At 41.9% G+C, this 17,623-nt stretch overlaps 1 protein-coding gene across 4 annotated transcripts in view; it reads right to left on the reverse strand.

The window, feature by feature from the left end:
• Positions 1 to 17,623, reverse strand: part of LARP1 (La ribonucleoprotein 1, translational regulator) — a 65,070-nt gene that overhangs the window by 28,839 nt on the left and 18,608 nt on the right. For all 4 annotated transcript variants that reach the window (XM_083422588.1, XM_083422586.1, XM_083422589.1 and 1 more), the window contains exon 2: positions 1,745 to 1,806. In XM_083422588.1, the coding sequence (XP_083278714.1) occupies positions 1,745 to 1,806 (62 nt within the window). The remainder of the gene's footprint in view (positions 1 to 1,744; positions 1,807 to 17,623) is intronic.

Raw genomic sequence — 17,623 nt, forward strand, 5'->3', positions numbered from 1 at the left:
GCTATCCTTGCACATGACACGGCAATTTTTGTTTTGCAAAACTGGCTGCATAAAGTTAACCATCACCAGCTCTCTCACTTACTGAGCCAAGGTTGCTTGCTGCATTACTGCCATTATGTTTTCAAACAGTAATATTTTTATTCATTAAACATCACAGTCTATGCCTAGGAATACCGGATGGCACATAAATGTTATAATTCAATGAACTTTGCCATGACTGACTGAGCTTAAATTAGCAGAGCGTCTTGATTTGCAAGCACATCTTGAGCTTTGCCCTCTAGCAGAGCCTGTGACTGCATATCAAATCAATGGCATATCCTGCTTCCAGCTGTTTTCATTTTCTAACCCTTGATATTCCATTGAGATTTCTTCTGATCTAGCCTGAAATATGTCACCTTAAAGTCCTCTCTAAAGTTTGGAACAGAACCTGCATGTAAGGTGCCGTCGTTTAGTCGTGTCCGACTCTTCGTGACCCCATGGAAGGTGTCAAGTCCCCTTAAAAACTACATATAAAGTAAGCAAAAAAGTTGCAGAGAGGCCAAATGAAGCTGGGCAAGAACAACACGAGAGCACACTTTTAGGAAGGAAGGCATTTCATTAATAATGGAACTTTATTGCCTACCATCCATAGCAAACATACAAGGGAAACTACTTTTGTTATACAAGGGAAACTATTTTTGTTATTAATTTGTTATCACCAAGAGGGCCCCCTGCAACAAAATTGCAGTGGATCTCTGGTGTGTGTGCCTGAGGGGACAATTTAAGTAGTCACACCCCATCTTTTGCTTTAATGGGGAATTGGATAAATTAATGATGGGATGAAGTTAAACACAGCTACTAGTATTGTTGGCCTCCAGGACCAAAAATTGCATTCAACACCAGGAATGTGCTATTGTCCTCACATCCTGCATGTGGACATACCATAAACATCTAGTTTGCCACTGTGCAGAACAGGATGGGTCTCTGGTCTGATTCAACAGGTCTGTTCCTATAATGCAGTCTCTAGTGCCCAGAAAAAAATAGCAGCATAAACCCAAGCCTACTCGGTACAGGTATAGTAGCTAAAACCAGACATGCAACTTCAACAAGCAAACATCAGTTTTTCTGATGTGCAGCATTGCAGACTGAAGCATTTTTACCACAGACTAAAACTGCTCCGTGGGCACCATGTGTAGCAGAAGGCAACCTATTGTACTGATGGTCAAGGAATAAACAGCAGAGAAGCCCAGAGGGTTAAAGAAACCAGCCAATGATGGAGGGTGGGGAGGATGTTGGCACATCTTCCCAAAAACAGTTAACAGGAGTTGTTTGTTACCAAACCAGTAACAGGCAAATTGAGTCAAAGCTGAAAACGTATTTGCAAAAGGCTTTCCAGATAAATCTCCTGTCGTAAGACAGAATCATCCATTCACCAGCAGCTGCACACAGATTAAGACATGTACTTGCAGACCACTAAGTGCCACAAGCACAGAACAGGTGCACAAGCAAGGAAAGCCTAAGAACAGATACACTAAAAAGGTGCTGATCATGAAAGTTAGAGCTGGAAACAAAAAATAAAGACCCCTAAAGCTGCCTTCAAGTTTTGTCAAGAAACCACAAGCAAGATATCTCTGAGAACCACCGTTAACCCACATAATAAAACTGAAACAGTCCCACAAATTCATTCTGATACACAACTGAGTGTCACATTCCACCTCTTCCCACACTTTGTGGAGTATTCACAAATATGAACATTAGTACTTGCCTTGCTTCCTTTACGTTGCCTTGGATTTGCAGCTTTCACCACCTTGGCTGGGGTTGAATGCTCTAGTGAGAGGGAAGAAAAGCCAAAAAATTAATATGCTAAGTTGGTCACTGAAGCGGTTTTTAGTCCCTATTGTATCACTCCATGCAATCACACTTAACATTCATCTACCTTCCAAGGAACGACCAGGTCAGACTCTAAGAAAATCAAGTCTCTCTTCCATAACTACTGGGAAGATTAGTAGATTGAAACATGGTATTCAAATTCAATATGTAGAGCCATGACTCTACTGAGATTCCCCCCCCCCCCTTCTTAACAGATTGCTCTAAGCACTCTGTACCCAGAAAACGCTCAGTGTTCCATCTGAGAGTAAATGGACAGCATTTATCTTCAAATGGTTCTCACCCACCCATAGGCAATACCTATGTTTTCAAGCCTGGCATGAAGAGGAGTTATTACCAGCTAGAACTGGCTCCCAAAGCCAGGCTGTGAACCTGCTGTGTCCATTCACTGCAAAGGAAGGAAAATGCCAACTCTTGGGAGGAAGTAGGAGGTACTGCCTACTACCCAGGAGTAGGCAGGAGTAGGCAGTGCTTCCTACTGTCTCTCAATTCTTTCTTCAGAGGAGCCTGCCCCCTAGTGGAGGGTGTGACAGAGCATCCCAGTAGCTGGACAATGCCAAATAGGGAGAATACCTTTCTTTCCCTAGTAAAATAATCCACGAGACCAATACAGTGGTGCCTCGTAAGATGAACTGTTCCGCGAGTCTCTTCGTCTAGCGGTTTTTTCGTCTTGCGAAGCAACCCCATTAGCGGATTAGCGCTATTAGCGGTTTAGCGGCTATTAAAGGCTTAAGGGATTAGCGGATTAGCTGCTAAAAGGCTATTAGCAGCTTAGTGCCTTAGAAAAAGGGGGTGGGGAGCGGGGAAAAATCGCAGGAACTCGCAAGACATTTTCGTCTTGCGAAGCAAGCCCATAGGAAATTCATTTTGCGAAGCACCTCCAAAACGGAAAACCCTTTCGTCTAGCGGGTTTTCCGTCTTGCGAGGCATTCATCTTGCGGGGCACCGCTGTAACTTAAATCCCCTAAAGTTGCTGAATACAACAGCAGCAGCAACAAAACGTATCAGAAGCAACTACCCATAAATCAAAATCTCAAAATAAGCAGGCTTCCCCACTAAAGCAGGGCAAAAGCTAGCTGCGTAGAAGCCAGAAAACAGCACGTTGCAGAGTACTCTCCCAAACTCTCCTGCCAGCTTCTATTACATTCCCTTACTATGGTTTTCCCAGTATTTGGGTTGTGTATGGGTCTTCAGAAATACATCCTTATACAGGGAGCATACAGTTTTGTTTTGTTCATCCAACGGGGGGGGGGGGGGGGGAAGGTTGGTAAGAAGCTTACTGTGGCCCAACACTTTTTTGTGGATCAGCAACCAATGCTGAGAAAGATTTTAGGCACAATGATACCAGAGTCTCTCCTGAACTTTGCTAGAAGCACAAAATCACCATTGCTGTAAGAATCCTAGTATGCAACATGCGCTAATGAAGGGATAGTGTATAGACTGCCAACATTATCCACAATATGCATCTCATGGACAGAAGGCAATTTTTTTAAGTGAAAAAAGGAATTCACTTCCAGGCTTTCCAAAAGCAGGGTGTCAGCTAAAAGATCTGAATTAGCATAGATACTTAATGCTACTAAAAATTACATTGTTGAGCAGAAATGCTTCTATTATTGTATGCATGAAATGAGACCATAGATGAGGAACATCACTCCTGTGTTTCTTAGTGATTGGCTATGGCCCTGGAACTGGAAGCAGGGAAGGCAAATTTGAGAAGGGCATGCAAGTGGGGAGGCTGGCACTGGCTTTTTGTACAGTATCCTGATACCCTTCAAAGCACTCAAATTAAAGCCAGCTCTATTGCTATTCAGCACATCCAACCATAAAGGGGGTATTTTTGCAAGGGTGTCTGTGTAGGGTGATTAAAATGTCCACATAGCAGATTTCAGCAACCCCTACCCCCATGTACACATGGGCTAGTCCCGCCAATTTTAAGCTGCAACAATTAAACTAAATCAGAAAAGACCAGTGCATGAAAAATAAATTGCTATTTTGACTTTGTACCATACAAAAGTCTCTGGTTACAGATCAGGAACAGCTATATGCAGTACTGCTGCTGGGAGAATCTAGTGTAGAGGGAGAAAGAATGCTAAAACCCACAGCTGAACAATACCTTCACTGGAGCAATAAAAGTACTGCCCAACTATGGATTTTGGAGGGCTTGTTTCTTACAGACCAACACTGCTACCATTGCTCATTTTTTCACTGCAGTGTTACTGTTCATTTAAAAGTTGTTTACAACATAAAACTTGACACTGCAGTAATTCTCGTGGCTTGGTTTTATACAAATTCAGCATATATAGCTTTTCCTTCCACGACATGTTTATGTGGATTTTCATAGGCAGCTAGGAAAATGCTACTCTACACATGAAGAAACAGTTATACTAATTAAAGTTCATTAACATTTCCACTGTCAATACTGTCTTCCTGCCACGTGCGCCTGTTTCTAAACTATGTGATTATCTTTGAGGATTAAAGTACAGAACAAACCAATTCACCTCATGGATTACAGAAAAGGAGTTCATGATTGAAGGAAAATCTGCTTTCTGATCCCAAAGAACTCAGAACCCTGAAGGTTAACAAAGGAGCAAACCCCAAATTAACATGCCACAAAGTGACCTAGAGGAACAGCTAATTTCCCTTAACAATGAAAAGGCTAACAGTCCCTGTTCAAAACAAGAAAAAGCAGAAGGCACTCAGAACCTGCCAGTCATTCTGCCAAACTATTTCACAAAAATGGAACGGGACACTGCCACACAAGACTCTGGATGATCCTAAATGATATAGTAACTTGCGGGGACTTATTCACAACAAGCTGAGGCAGCAAAAATTCAAACTTTTCTGGGTGGATGGAAAAATGTTCCAATGGTTGGTTTCCAAGGGTGGCCACTTCCAACAACACTGCTGAGGATCACTTTCTAGGAAGCGTTAAAAAAATATGGGCAAGTTTTCCTAGTCTGTTAAGAGCAATGTAGCACTTCTTCCCAAAAGCAGACTGAGCTTATGGGGCAATGACAGGAGCAATCAGCCATTCACCCTCAAAAATCATATGAATTAAACAGTCTTCTGCTAAAGTGCATACAATCTTTAATATCACTTGGCTTAGTGAGATAAAGACTGTGATAGTCACAAGAACCTATTGCTCCCTAGAGCTTTCTTTCCCCTTCCATCCATTCTGAACTTCCCCCCAAGGGAGGGGAGAGGAAAGCCATAGTTTGAAAACCACTGAGCTAAACGTAAAACTACAACAACCTACAACACAACCTACAACGGTAGAAAAAGACTGCCATTCACCCCTCTGAACAGGTTTGAATTTGAAAAGAACCCAAGTAAATAAGAAAGTCAAGGAACTTCTACCACATCAAAAGCCTAGCAACTTTTAATTATGACTTACTTTTTAATTTAGGGAATGATATTGCATTCACCAATTTTGTATGGTTATGTAAATGTTGCATGATAACACTAGCAATAAGCAAAATCCAGTTTGCTCCTGTTTGGCATGCAACTCTCTGCTGAGATTCCAAGAACCAAATCCACTTAGTGTGGTAAAAGCCTATCAGGCACCACACTAGGAATTCATGCTGTAGCCCATGGGTAGGCAAACTAAGGCCCAATTGCTTTCTAAATCCAGCCCGCAGACAGTCCGGGAAACAGCATGTTTTTACATGAGTAGAATGTGTGCTTTTATTTAAAATGCATCTCTGGGTTATTTGTGGGGCATAGGAATTCGTTCATTTTTTTCTTCAAAATATAGTCCGGCCCCCCACAAGGTCTGAGGTACAGTGGACTGGCCCCCTGCTGGAAAAGTTGTTGACCCCTGCTCTAGCCAGTGTTTCCCAACCCTGGATCTCAAGCTGTTTTTTGACTATAATTCCCATCATCCCTGACCACTGGTCTTGCTAACTAGGGATGATGGGAGTTGTAATCCAAAAACGGTGGGAGACTCAAGGATGGGAAACACTCTGCTCTAGAGAAAAGAGCACATTATTGCTGGAGAACTCATAACTTTCATAACCACTTCATGCACTTGATTTCATCACTTGATTTCTGAAGCAGAGAACAATTTGCATGTGTGAATGAGCAATTGCATATACAAGCGTACAGGCAGAACTTTTAATATTGTTTTAAATCAGTGTAGATAATCAAAGTGTTAAGCGATCAAGTGATGCAAATGTCTGTGTGAGCCATTATGTGGGATTCTATTACCTAAAAAGAGTACACAGAGCTGTAACAATTCGTCTCCAGTTACATTCCCTCAGGGGGAGCATGTTTAGGGCCACATGCCAGCAATGAGTAGAGCCAGAATAAATTTGCAATGCTGCAGGTTAACATCCTTTATTTGTGTTCCCATTTCCTCCATTTTTATATCTGGATCACACTTCGCACTTTACCTCTTCCAACAGCACAGGGTGGAAATATGCGCACCTGCATCAATCCATTCATTTTGATTCCACCCATTTCCATCCCTGCCCCCCCCCAATCATCTCTCTCTCTCTCTCTCTCTCTCTCTCTCCCTTCATGCTCCCCGAATCCTACAGCTCACTGCAAGCCACAATGCATAAAACTAAGCGATTCCCTGAAGGGGCTGGCTGAAGACCAACATTGGTCTGCAACAGCTGTATCGTCAAATGAAAGTAGGCCAGGGGCTGGGAAAAACTGGTTCCCCACCACTACCTATATATTATAGTTTATGTTCATTTATATTGTGCTTGTTTATAACAAAGCACCTAAAAACTTAAGGACTTCTTTACTACTGGTCCAATACTTTATCTTTACTACTTTTCTACTGGTCCAATAATTTCATGTTTTCATATCCCCACCAAGAAAGAGATGGTTCAGGTCCATCTTTTCCGCCGATGCTCTCCTAGAGTAGAAGCTTTGTGCAATGGTGGACTCCATTTCATTTCATTATATTTATACACCACTTGATTGTAAACAACACACACGCACACCCAAAATCCAAAGTGTGTTTTTTTTTTTACTATGCTTCTAGTTTCACTTTTAATTTAATTCTCAAATCATGATGTGCTGTTGATGAAATGAGAGATTAGAGCATAAGGCAAAGGAGTAAAATTAGGCAGATGAGTGGAAGCAGCAGCTCTACCCTTAAGCTTCAAGGAAAAACAACTATCATCTGGCAGAAACCATTCTATCAGGCTGCAGCAGAGGAAGAAAAGGGAAGCAGCTGAACTCCCACCAATTCTGCTGGAAGACCAGTTCTATTCGGTTTCTCCTCTTCCTTCAACTGTTTCTCCCCCAGTTTCTCATGGTAAGAACTACGTAACATTATAAAGAACTGATACCTGAGTTTGCTTGCTTTCCTATTCCCTCTCCATCACTTCTTCCATTTGTATTGCATATTTTGGACTGTAAGCGAGAGGGGGCAGGAGCTGTCTCATCTTTGACTGATTGTTAAGGCTGCATTACTATAGCTCAGTCGGTAGAGCATGAGACTCAATCTTAAGGTCATGAGTTCGAGTCCCACATTTGAAGAAAAAGATTACTGCATTGCAGGTGGTTGGACTAGATGACCCTTGTGGTCTCTTTAAACTCTACAATTCTATGATTCTACTATCCCAACCCCACTCCACCCCACTCCTGTGAACAGCAGCGGGGCTTGATGGAGTAGCACAGCCACCTCCATAGCTCTGCTGCTTGCTCACACCAGCTAGGGCAGAAAGGGAGGGGTTAAGCTGATGTAGCAAAGAGGCCTGGATTGGGCCCGTTTCGGTGACAGGGCAACAACAGAGCCTATTCAAGATCCAGCAGATCCTGTGCCAGTTTCTAATCACCCCCTTTGGGGGGTTTCCACTGGCTAGTGCTGCAGTATAGCTTGTGACTACTGTCCAGTTGCACTGGAGCCAGGCAATGCAAAGGTGGATAGACATTTCCACTCCATACAAACCCCTCCAGTATAGCAGATCAGTGGTTTGAACTGTTCTGTAAATCACAGTTCTTTAAACAAATATAACCTAAAAGAAAACTTTTTAAAACCTGACATAATGGCATCCAGTAAAACAACCTACAGGTTATTAGTATCCTGCAACTGCTGTGTAGTGTAATTTTTTTTGCCATAGCTGTTTGGTTAGGTGTTGTGAAAGCCATATTGATAGCATTCACAGTGCTAGAATTCTCATGAATGTAATGTAATGGATTTCCGATTTGCAATGGTTAACAATTGTAAAAAAGAAAAAGAAAAAAGAAAAAACTTCTCTGCCACCCCATACCAGGATTTGTAGTAACTCCTCATGTAGATGTTTAGTGGTAAATGCAAATCATTCAAATGCAGTAGACAGCAGGCTCTCCCTTGAGCCATCTTTTTGCCTCTGGCTACACCTCAGCCAGTATGCTGCACCTGGCTCCAGGTGGTGGATTCTCAGGAATCCAGTTAACAGAATAGATTCTGAAAGTCTGAAGCCTGCCCACCTCTATTGTGAATTATTCTAAAGTTCTAACTTGCCATCAAAACAGCTCACAAAAAGCATCTATAGACCTTTTATCACCAGATGGCAGCATACTGTAAATGCACTACCAGCCCTTTCGGTCCTGCACTAACAAGGCAGATCTACTAAAAAAACACCAGTTCCAGAAAGATACAGAGGAGCGCTTATAAAAACCAGTCTGATGTTAGCAGCAAATGCATATTTAGCACACATGCATGAACAGACACACACACACACACTTTGAGCTAAAAGCAAGGGAAGGCAAATAATTTACATGCTCAAGGTCATATGCTCAAAGGATTTCACTCCCATTCTAATTCAAAGGGCACCTCCCCACACACACCTTTTAAAAATCAGCTAGGCTAGGTCACTGTGTCTTTTCAAATCAGGCTAGAGACGGAAAGACAGAGAAAGAAATAACAGCTTTTTGACAAATGTACCTCCTCACTTGCAGCATATTAAACTGGAAAACAACAATTCAGTGGGAAATCCAAAGGTTGACTGCCTTTCCAAAAACAGGCAAGTTAATCAATTAGCAGCTCTCTATATCTATAGGCTATATGCCGTATCAGAACCTTGCATTTGCCACTGTAGTCTAATCTGGAAGCACACACTCAAGGTAAGAGAAGCTGTTAACATAGGAAAGAGGGAGGAGGGAATGCAAGAGTGGGCTGGTTTTGGTCACTTCCGGAAGAGAGCTGCAACCCAGCTGAATGCCACGTTAGTCCTTCCACCTGTGCCTGTCTATCATGACCATAGGCAGGGACTGTATGACATTTCTTGGGAAAAGCTACATATTTTTCAGCTGTCACAATGCACCTCCATGAACACAAGATGCCGGCTTCTAACAACTATCCTCACCTGGGCAACTTCACAGAGCTATGCTCAAGTTCACCCAATAGCTACAGCAGCTTAACAAGTCAGCAGCAAAAAAGTAATTGAAAAAAGGGTATGTGGGTCAGACTTTCTTTATACTCAAAATGAATAGCACCTCTTACAAGCAACGTCTCTCTTAAGCCAAGAAGCTTCACTGTCGAGAAGTTGTACCTCAAAACAGTGTTGCAGTATGGGAGTAACTGCCACACAAGTTATTCAGGGAATGAACGCTAGCAAGCATTCAAAGAGGGGGCATCAGCCTAAAAGCATTACAACCTTGTCCTGAGAGAGAAAGCAGGTTTTTCCACAGAGCCTTAGCTCTGCCTCCCTGTGCATATACAGTCAGGCCTCTAATGAAAAGCTCGTTAACAGTTAATTATTACCTATTCAGATACATGATCTCAGCACAGACGAGCAGCCAAGGAAGGAGGAAAATGGTCACATGACCCAAATCTTGTTCTATGAAAGCAGAGTCAACTATATTTAGTGCTATAAATAATGCCTACATTCCCACCCTCAACCCTCCATGACAACCCAAAGAGGCCACCTATCTCTGTCCCACGGCAAAGGAAAGCCAATCCCCTCCCTCTTGTCAGATATCTTTCATCCCCTTCTGCCAAGGTAACTGGCCGGTGCCCAACTCTGCAGAGAATGGTGCACTCTGCATATGAGTGACAGGCTGCAATCCAGCAATACAGGGTGATCTGTTCTACTTCTTGGCCCATGCAAATGAGAGCAACAAGTTCTGCAGCAGCCACCGTGACAAGGAGAGCAAAAAGCGCAGAGGGGTTGGCAGCCGAATTCCAGAATCTAATTTAAAATGCTTGTAGTTCCCTTCAGAGCCTCAGAGAGCCCGTGTGACCACTCTCCCTTTTGCAATGTAGTAGCAGTGCCTTGGCTGCTTGTCCAAGCACAGATCCTGTAGCAGAGGGACTCAGTTTTGATGCAGGTTCATTTTCTTCAGATAGATAGCATTCCATACCAGACACAATCCTACTTACTGCTGGAAAGTGAAAACTTAATACGCAAAGACAAACAGTTCCCATTCAGGAAGGGCACCTTAAAACTGTACAAAAATAAAGAACTCAAGCAGAAAAGCATAACTTACATTAGTCACAGACAGATTTTTAAAATCCCATAACAGGGCCGTCCAAAGGTCAGCCATGCCTGGAAAGAAACAGAGATGAAACCCCTGGATGCATTATTACAACGTTCTTTTTGAACAGTTGCCATTAGGGCATTTAAATGAGCAAAACATAGCTCTGAAGCATCCTAAAATGGTTTAGGTGTAAGCAATTAACGACACAAGACACAACTCACTCAAATAACTGAATGATATAAGCAGTGTAGAAACCTATACTGTTCAATAATATATGTTTCTAATTTTAAACACTGGTTAACTGGATTAACAACAAAAAAGTAAAGCAGAAGAAAGCAGCAAAGCCTGAGAAAGTTGCATTCTTTTGGCATGCAAAAGAGATCCTCTGTGCCTGTAGCTCAAGTACTAACTAGTATGTGTCCTAGACCTAAAAAGGAAAATTCTAAATCAATACCAACAAAACTTAGTTAGTGTAGCAACCAATACAGTTTTTGGTACAAATATATAATATAAATATACCATGAAATATAAAGCTATTATAATCCAACATGGATAGTTGACAAAACACAACCATCACTGCGAAGTTAACCTCTCAAGTGCCAGTTTTTTTATATATCCACCTTCCAGCTTTATAGTCCTGCCAAAAAGAAATCTGATGTAAGGAAGTGTTTCAGAGCTTTAGTGGCACCACTTAGAAAGCCCTGTCTCGTACACTTGCCACCTGTCTTCTCACAATAATAGGACAGAAAGCAGGGTCCCTAGCTGAACTTAAAGACTGAGGTGGTTTATTATGCCTGGTTGTTTGGAATCAAAATATGCTTTGAACTTGCTAATTCTGGTTGGCTAACCCCATGATTTGGAGTTTGAGGTCTGTGAGCCTAAGGCTGCAATCTTAAACATCTGAGTAGACCTGCATTGGATTCTCCTGTTAAATGTTCCATTGAAGAGTATCAGAAACCCAGGATAAATGGCCTCTTTTCTTTCTGTTTTTAGATGAGTTTTATCATTTTTAAAATTTCACACAATTTTTAATGTTTCATGGTCTGCAGCTTTCAGATGTCCAACTGCTGTTGCCTCAATTTTTAGTGCCTTGCTTATGTTTTTTATTGTTACATTTTGTGATTTTATTACATAAACTCCTCTCGACAGATTTACACAAAGTAGCCCAATAATACGTAAAATAATTTCAGAGCTACTTCTGTACTTGCATTTTCCATCTACTCTGCATTAAGCTTTATGTTCACTCCACCCTCATCTTTACTTTACACTCATAACAATTCTGTGAGGATACCACAACCAGCTCAAGATCAGAAAGCATGGTTCATGGCCAAACAGGAGAATCTGAACCAGGCTACCCCAGAGCTGGTTCTCTGCAAGCCACATCATGATTTGCAAACCCACCTCAACCCATGGCTTCTAATTCTAGTTTGGTAGCCCACACATAATCTTCAGAAACCATGCTAGACTGTAGTTAAGCATTCTCAACTATGGCTGACCATGATGTCCAAACTGACTATAACTATGCATTAGGATGGTCTCTGTGTGCTGATTTTCACAAGCATTGCTTCCCCCCCCCCCCAAACTTCTAAGAAAACCCAGTTTAGAGATGAGATGCCTTTGAAATGAGGAAACTGTGCGGAAGTCCCGCGTTACAATGTTGCTTTATTTATTATGGTAGAGTAGACCTCCCTTCAATCACATTCCCTGGGCAGTATACAAAAAATAAAATTAGAATGTAGCAAGTATTTCTCAAATTGATTAGGTAGTCTTGAGGTCAATCAGTTTAGGAGTATGTAAAGCAAAGCAAAAATAATACTACAATTAAGAATTGAAAATAGATTTGAAATTTTAGCAATTTGTTTTTACCAGTTATCCTCCCCCCTCCCTGAAATGATAAACAACACTGTTCAGATGCATTCATCCACAGTAAACCTTTATTTTCTGACAAGCTAGCACAGCCTGCAAATTCAAATGAACAGGAATCCTATTTACTGTATGGACCCCACAGAAAACCTGGAGAATCTGGAGATGAATAGTGGAATCTAAAAATACAAAACTGATAGATTTTGGATTGACTCTGAAGCACCTGGCTTAATTCTCTGCTCACGTACAGGTTCACTTAATTGTTCTGGACAATTTCCACTCTTGCCTTCAACACCCAAATAGTAAAACACAGTTCATCAACCACTTTTGTCATCAAACCCAATGACAAAGCCTTCAATGCAGATCCAACCTCCATGCCTCATTGCAATTCTGCCTCAAGCGTACTGAGCAAGAGATCTGACTGCAACGTGGCAGGCATATTGGATGGACTCTTATGCCAGAGGCACCCTCTTCTACTCCTGCGTGCAATAAAGAACTGCTGGCTGTCCCACAGGCTGGCCACCCAGGCTGCAAAAGATGACCAGTTAAATACCAGGTAAATTATAACTAAACTACTATTCTTTATTTATTCTTGAAGGAAGGGAACTCTCTCAGCTACACCCACTTGCCATATTGATGCAGCACCAAAATTGTTCTGGGGCAGGGCGACTTACTATGGTGTACCAGACTACAGACCTAGAGTTCTCAACTGCACTGTGCTGTGGAGGGTTTTTCAGTACCTCCCTAGTCACGTTCAGACCACTTCCTGCTGGGTTTAAGCCAGCAGCAACTACTACCCTCTGTAGGAGCAGCAAATCCAGTAGGACAGTCCAAAAATGAACTTAATTCAGTGGTTTCCAAAAAGCCCTCAAGGAGTCCTGTTGGCATGTCCAGCACACCAAGCCTTCGTCTCAATTGCTCAGGAAGTTAGCACAATTGTTCCTAAGGGTTCTCTCTCACAGGGCAGAGCCTGGTCCCTGGTTTACCTAGTAACTTAGCTAAGGAAGCAGGCAGCAAGACTACTAGAATGCAGGTGGTAGAAGGCTCACATCGAATATGACTAAACACAGGTAAAAGTTCACTACTGAGCCTACTCTGTGGCCATAACAGCAAGGAAACACTTCTCTGCTAACCATCACATACTTGGGAGTGGTGTCCAGCAGAGATATTCCAAGCAGCTCATGGCTTAGTACCACATGAAAGGATTCAAAAAACCTTCAGCGCCTGCTGTAACATGTTTGCTAAACATGTTGTCAAGACAAAATCGTTTACCTTCACCTTCATCAGAGTCTAGATGCTACAATTATGGCAGTTCAGTCCGAGGATGTGTCAAAAGCACTGTCTGATGTAGCATTGTGGGATGAATTTCAGTTGATGCAGCTTGAAAATGCAAGACAAGGTGCTTGGGGCTATGTAACCTACTTTTTGTTCACTTGATCTTTACCACTCATGGCTAATTACTAGAGATGGGGAAGATCTCCCAAGCTTTCCTCAGATTAGCATGGAAATTACCAGGGTTTTTAAAGAGAGAAATGGAAGAACTCTGAACCTGGGCACAAACAGTCTAGCCAGTTATCCATACTTTGCTGCAATGTGTTACGAGGGACCTGAACAGATTTGGCAAGCTGGAGTTAGAATTCTAGCAGCTACATTTTAGAAAAACCAGGATCTCTAATTAGAAATATGATTTTTGAAAAATAATAAAAAAGACCTTTACTGGCTGTTCATCAACTTCCAATATCAAGTCAAGGTGCTTACTTTTAAACCCTTCACAGCTTGGGATCCAGGTATGTAAAACAACACCTAGTCCCTACTACGCATATATCAATATTTAGTGACATTTTCCACCAATTGGAGAAGGAGATGGAAACTAGAGAAAGCACATTTGTGGCTGTGTTATAGTGTCTTTGGAATTCCCTCCAATGAAACCCACTTGATTCCTTCTTTATCTTTTAAGTGCCATGAAAAAACTTTATTTGCCCAGGATTTATAAAAATATATCTGGTATTTTAAGCTCCCTATTCCTATAATTGACAGTACTTGACACTATTTGATGGTTTTAATATTGCTTTATATTTATTGTATCTTAATGCACAGAAATACCATTAGCCACCCTGGGAACCATTGATGGTAATACGAAAATCTTTTTTTTAAAATATATTGAACCTGTGCTGTACATCACTTATCAAGGACAGTATACAAATAGCTAATATTTAATGATATGGTTTGAGGCCAGCTCCAAGCCTGTTTAGCATCTGGACTGGTGACCAGAGAGCAGCAAAACAGCTACAATCTCCTCTCTAGGAGCCCATACAATCATGTTAACTGGGTTGTTCATTATACAAATTATTATAATTACATGTCAATTTATGATAGCACCTCATGCATCAGATGAAGCAGACTTTACTCTATGAAAGCTTATCCCACAACAAATTTGTTAATTTTTAAGTCTGTTTTATTTGATGCCGCAGACTAAAACAGCAATCTTTCTGGCCATTATTTTTGTAAGGCTCGCAACGTTTTATCTGCAACAAACAATGAACTATGAAAAGGAGCTTAATGCAAGTTTTCGAAACAGCCCATTATACTGATAGAGGGAGAACCTTGCACATTTTTGCTGAGTCAGCCTACATCGCTAATCGTGGTTTAAAACCATGTGGCACTTTATAGCATTTGGCTTGTCTCTCTCCATACACCAGCTGCAGCTTTAGGAGCTATCTATGAGCCCAAACCATAATAAAAGCTCAGTTTTGTTTGTTTACAAGAGAGTAAAGATTTCTAACAGCATTTATATCCAAGCAAAAGTAACTGAATTTAGTTATAGCTCAAATAAACATTTCTTTATCTCCACTTTGAAAAAGCTAACATCTTTTGAAATGTATTTTAAAGCAGGGTTGGAGAACCTGCAGCCCTCCAAATGTTGCTGGATTGCAACTTGAATCAGCCCCAACCAGCATGGCCAATGATCGGGGATTGTGGGAGATGTAGTCCAACAACATCTGGAAGACCATTGGTTTCTCCACCTGTTTTAAGAAACCATCCACACCCCTTCTCCTTTTAAGAAACTTTAATAACCATACTGTGTCATCAGCATCAGCAACCTATTCCTCAAATTCACTAACATTTGAGATGGATACTATTCAACCAGGCTAAACACAAAAAACTGCATCAGAGCAGTTTGTCAGTGAGGCAGCTTTAATGTTACCAAGATAACAAACATGAAATAAACTCTTAAATTTTGCAAAGACAGACAAAAGAAATTCTCAGAACAAACTGCTGCTTGCTTTCTGGCTCATGCAAGCAGCTGCAAACTCAAAAGGGACAATTAAGCAAGGACGACCAGCAGGGTCTAGAGTTGTTGCCCAGCCAGAAATAATCCCAATCCTTACTCCTTCAAACCAAAGGATATCCAGAATACTCTCTAAGTACAGTGAGCAACATCCCTATAATGCATTCCCATGCCACTGGAAAAAAAATATCCATACGATCAGACCGATCATGTGGATCTTTTCCACCTGACCAGCTTTCTGCCACGAGAAAGATTAGCAAGCAGGTGAGCAAAATCCATGTGGTCAGCTTGCAATAGCACACTATGGCTGAACGATAACTGGTTTTCAATATCATGATATATCACCAGCTAAACGTCACAATATTATCAATATATCAAGATATCTGGAATAAAGAAGGAACCATGTAGAGTTGAACAGGACAATGTCCTAGCAACTGTTACTACTTAAGGGTCTAAAACTGATATTATCAATCACCTCATGGTCACTTTCATCAACAGGCAAGCCAAAAGGCATCCAAATGAGACTTTTGGTTTTGGACTTGCCTACCAAATTGTAGTATTCAGGACAATCCAGAGTATGGTGATGAGTCATAGTGTATAAAAATAATCGGGGACTGCCAGATTGCCAGCAGCCCGGCGGCGGCAGAATCCACAATATCACTACCACAAGTCCTCGCAGGTCACCTCCATTACTGCTGCTACTTTTTGCCGCTGCCACCGCATGGCCTTACTGGCCGCCACCTCCCATTGCTGTAAAGTCTTGCAGGGTGCAGTTAATGCCATCACTCCCTCGCAGGCTGCCACCAGTACTGCTGTCATTTCCCATCGCTGCTGTGAGGCCTTGTAGGTTGCTGCCGTTACTGTCACCACTTTTTGTCGCCACCACGAGGCCTCGCAGGCCGCTGCTGCTACTGCTGTCACTCTCTATCGCTGCCACTGTTTGTGCCACCATCGCAAAGCCTCACAGGCTGTCACCACTTGTGTCACCAGCTCCTGTCACCACCACAAGTACTCGCTGGCCACCATTGATTGTGCCACCAGCACAAGGCCTTGCAGGTTGTTGCCACTTCTGCCGATACGTATCACGGTCAGGGCGAGCTGTTTCTGCCACTGCTGCTTCTGCCTCCTAGCAGGCCTGGTGGCAGTCCCAGATTATTTGTATTCATTATGACATTGCGATGTTTAGCTGGTGAGCTATCGCAGTGTTGAAAACCAGATATCACCTAGTCTTTACAAATGTTGTGATTTGCAATATATTGCCAGCTCAAATAATATACAATTATCACGATGTGGACAATTATATTGATATACTGCCCAGCCCTAATGCACACTTTTATTCCAGAGATAATGGCTCCGACACGGGGGGGGGGGGGGATTAGACTTTGCATTAAGGTTACACAAGTATTCCAAGTTGACCTTCAAGGATGTGTACAAATAAAGCCACAAAAAACAGAGGTTAAGGCATAGGCTTTCACAACTCTGCAATCCAAGATCCTTTTAACTACAGATGCCTGGAATTTAACCCACGGCTTCCTGTACATGGTGCACATGTGCTACACAACCAAGTTCTACACTCCTGAAGGCCACAGCTTTTATTCTGCAGAAAGCATGCAGGTATTTTAATATAAAAGTGAACATGTATGTGTGTATGCACACCGTACCTAGGATTTATTGAACAGACAGAAACCACTTTTGGAAAGGGATTAAGCAACATGTTCAGGGTGACAAAAACACAGTCTAAATACATTTAAACTTCGGCTCTTGGTAATATGTGGCTACACAAGCAGCATTTGTGAAGGGTAATAAAACCTTTGAAAGCCTGCCTTAGGAAGTTCAAAAGAAAATGGGCGAGGTTGAGATACAGCAAGAGGTCCTTTGGCAACAGAGCACAGAGAGCCCAAGCTTATCAGCACCTTTAAGCAAACACCAACTTCAAATGTCAGCCCACAGAATATCCCTGTTGTGTTTTTTCCCCCCCTTTCTTGAACAGAATATTCCAACCAGGACCTAGCACTTTTTAAATGACAGCCACCTATTTTAAAACATTATCTGCAAAGTAGTTCTGTTAGGGGAGTTCTTACACTTGAACACTGAAAAGTGTGACCTCAATCATCCAGTTAAGCCAGTCAGCACCAGAGGTCAATCTCCAGGAACTTTGATGACATCCCTTTTATAGTTACACTGATT

This window comes from Podarcis tiliguerta (genome assembly GCF_965153285.1).
Source record: "Podarcis tiliguerta genome assembly, chromosome: 2".
NCBI classification, from domain to species: Eukaryota; Metazoa; Chordata; class Lepidosauria; order Squamata; family Lacertidae; genus Podarcis; species Podarcis tiliguerta.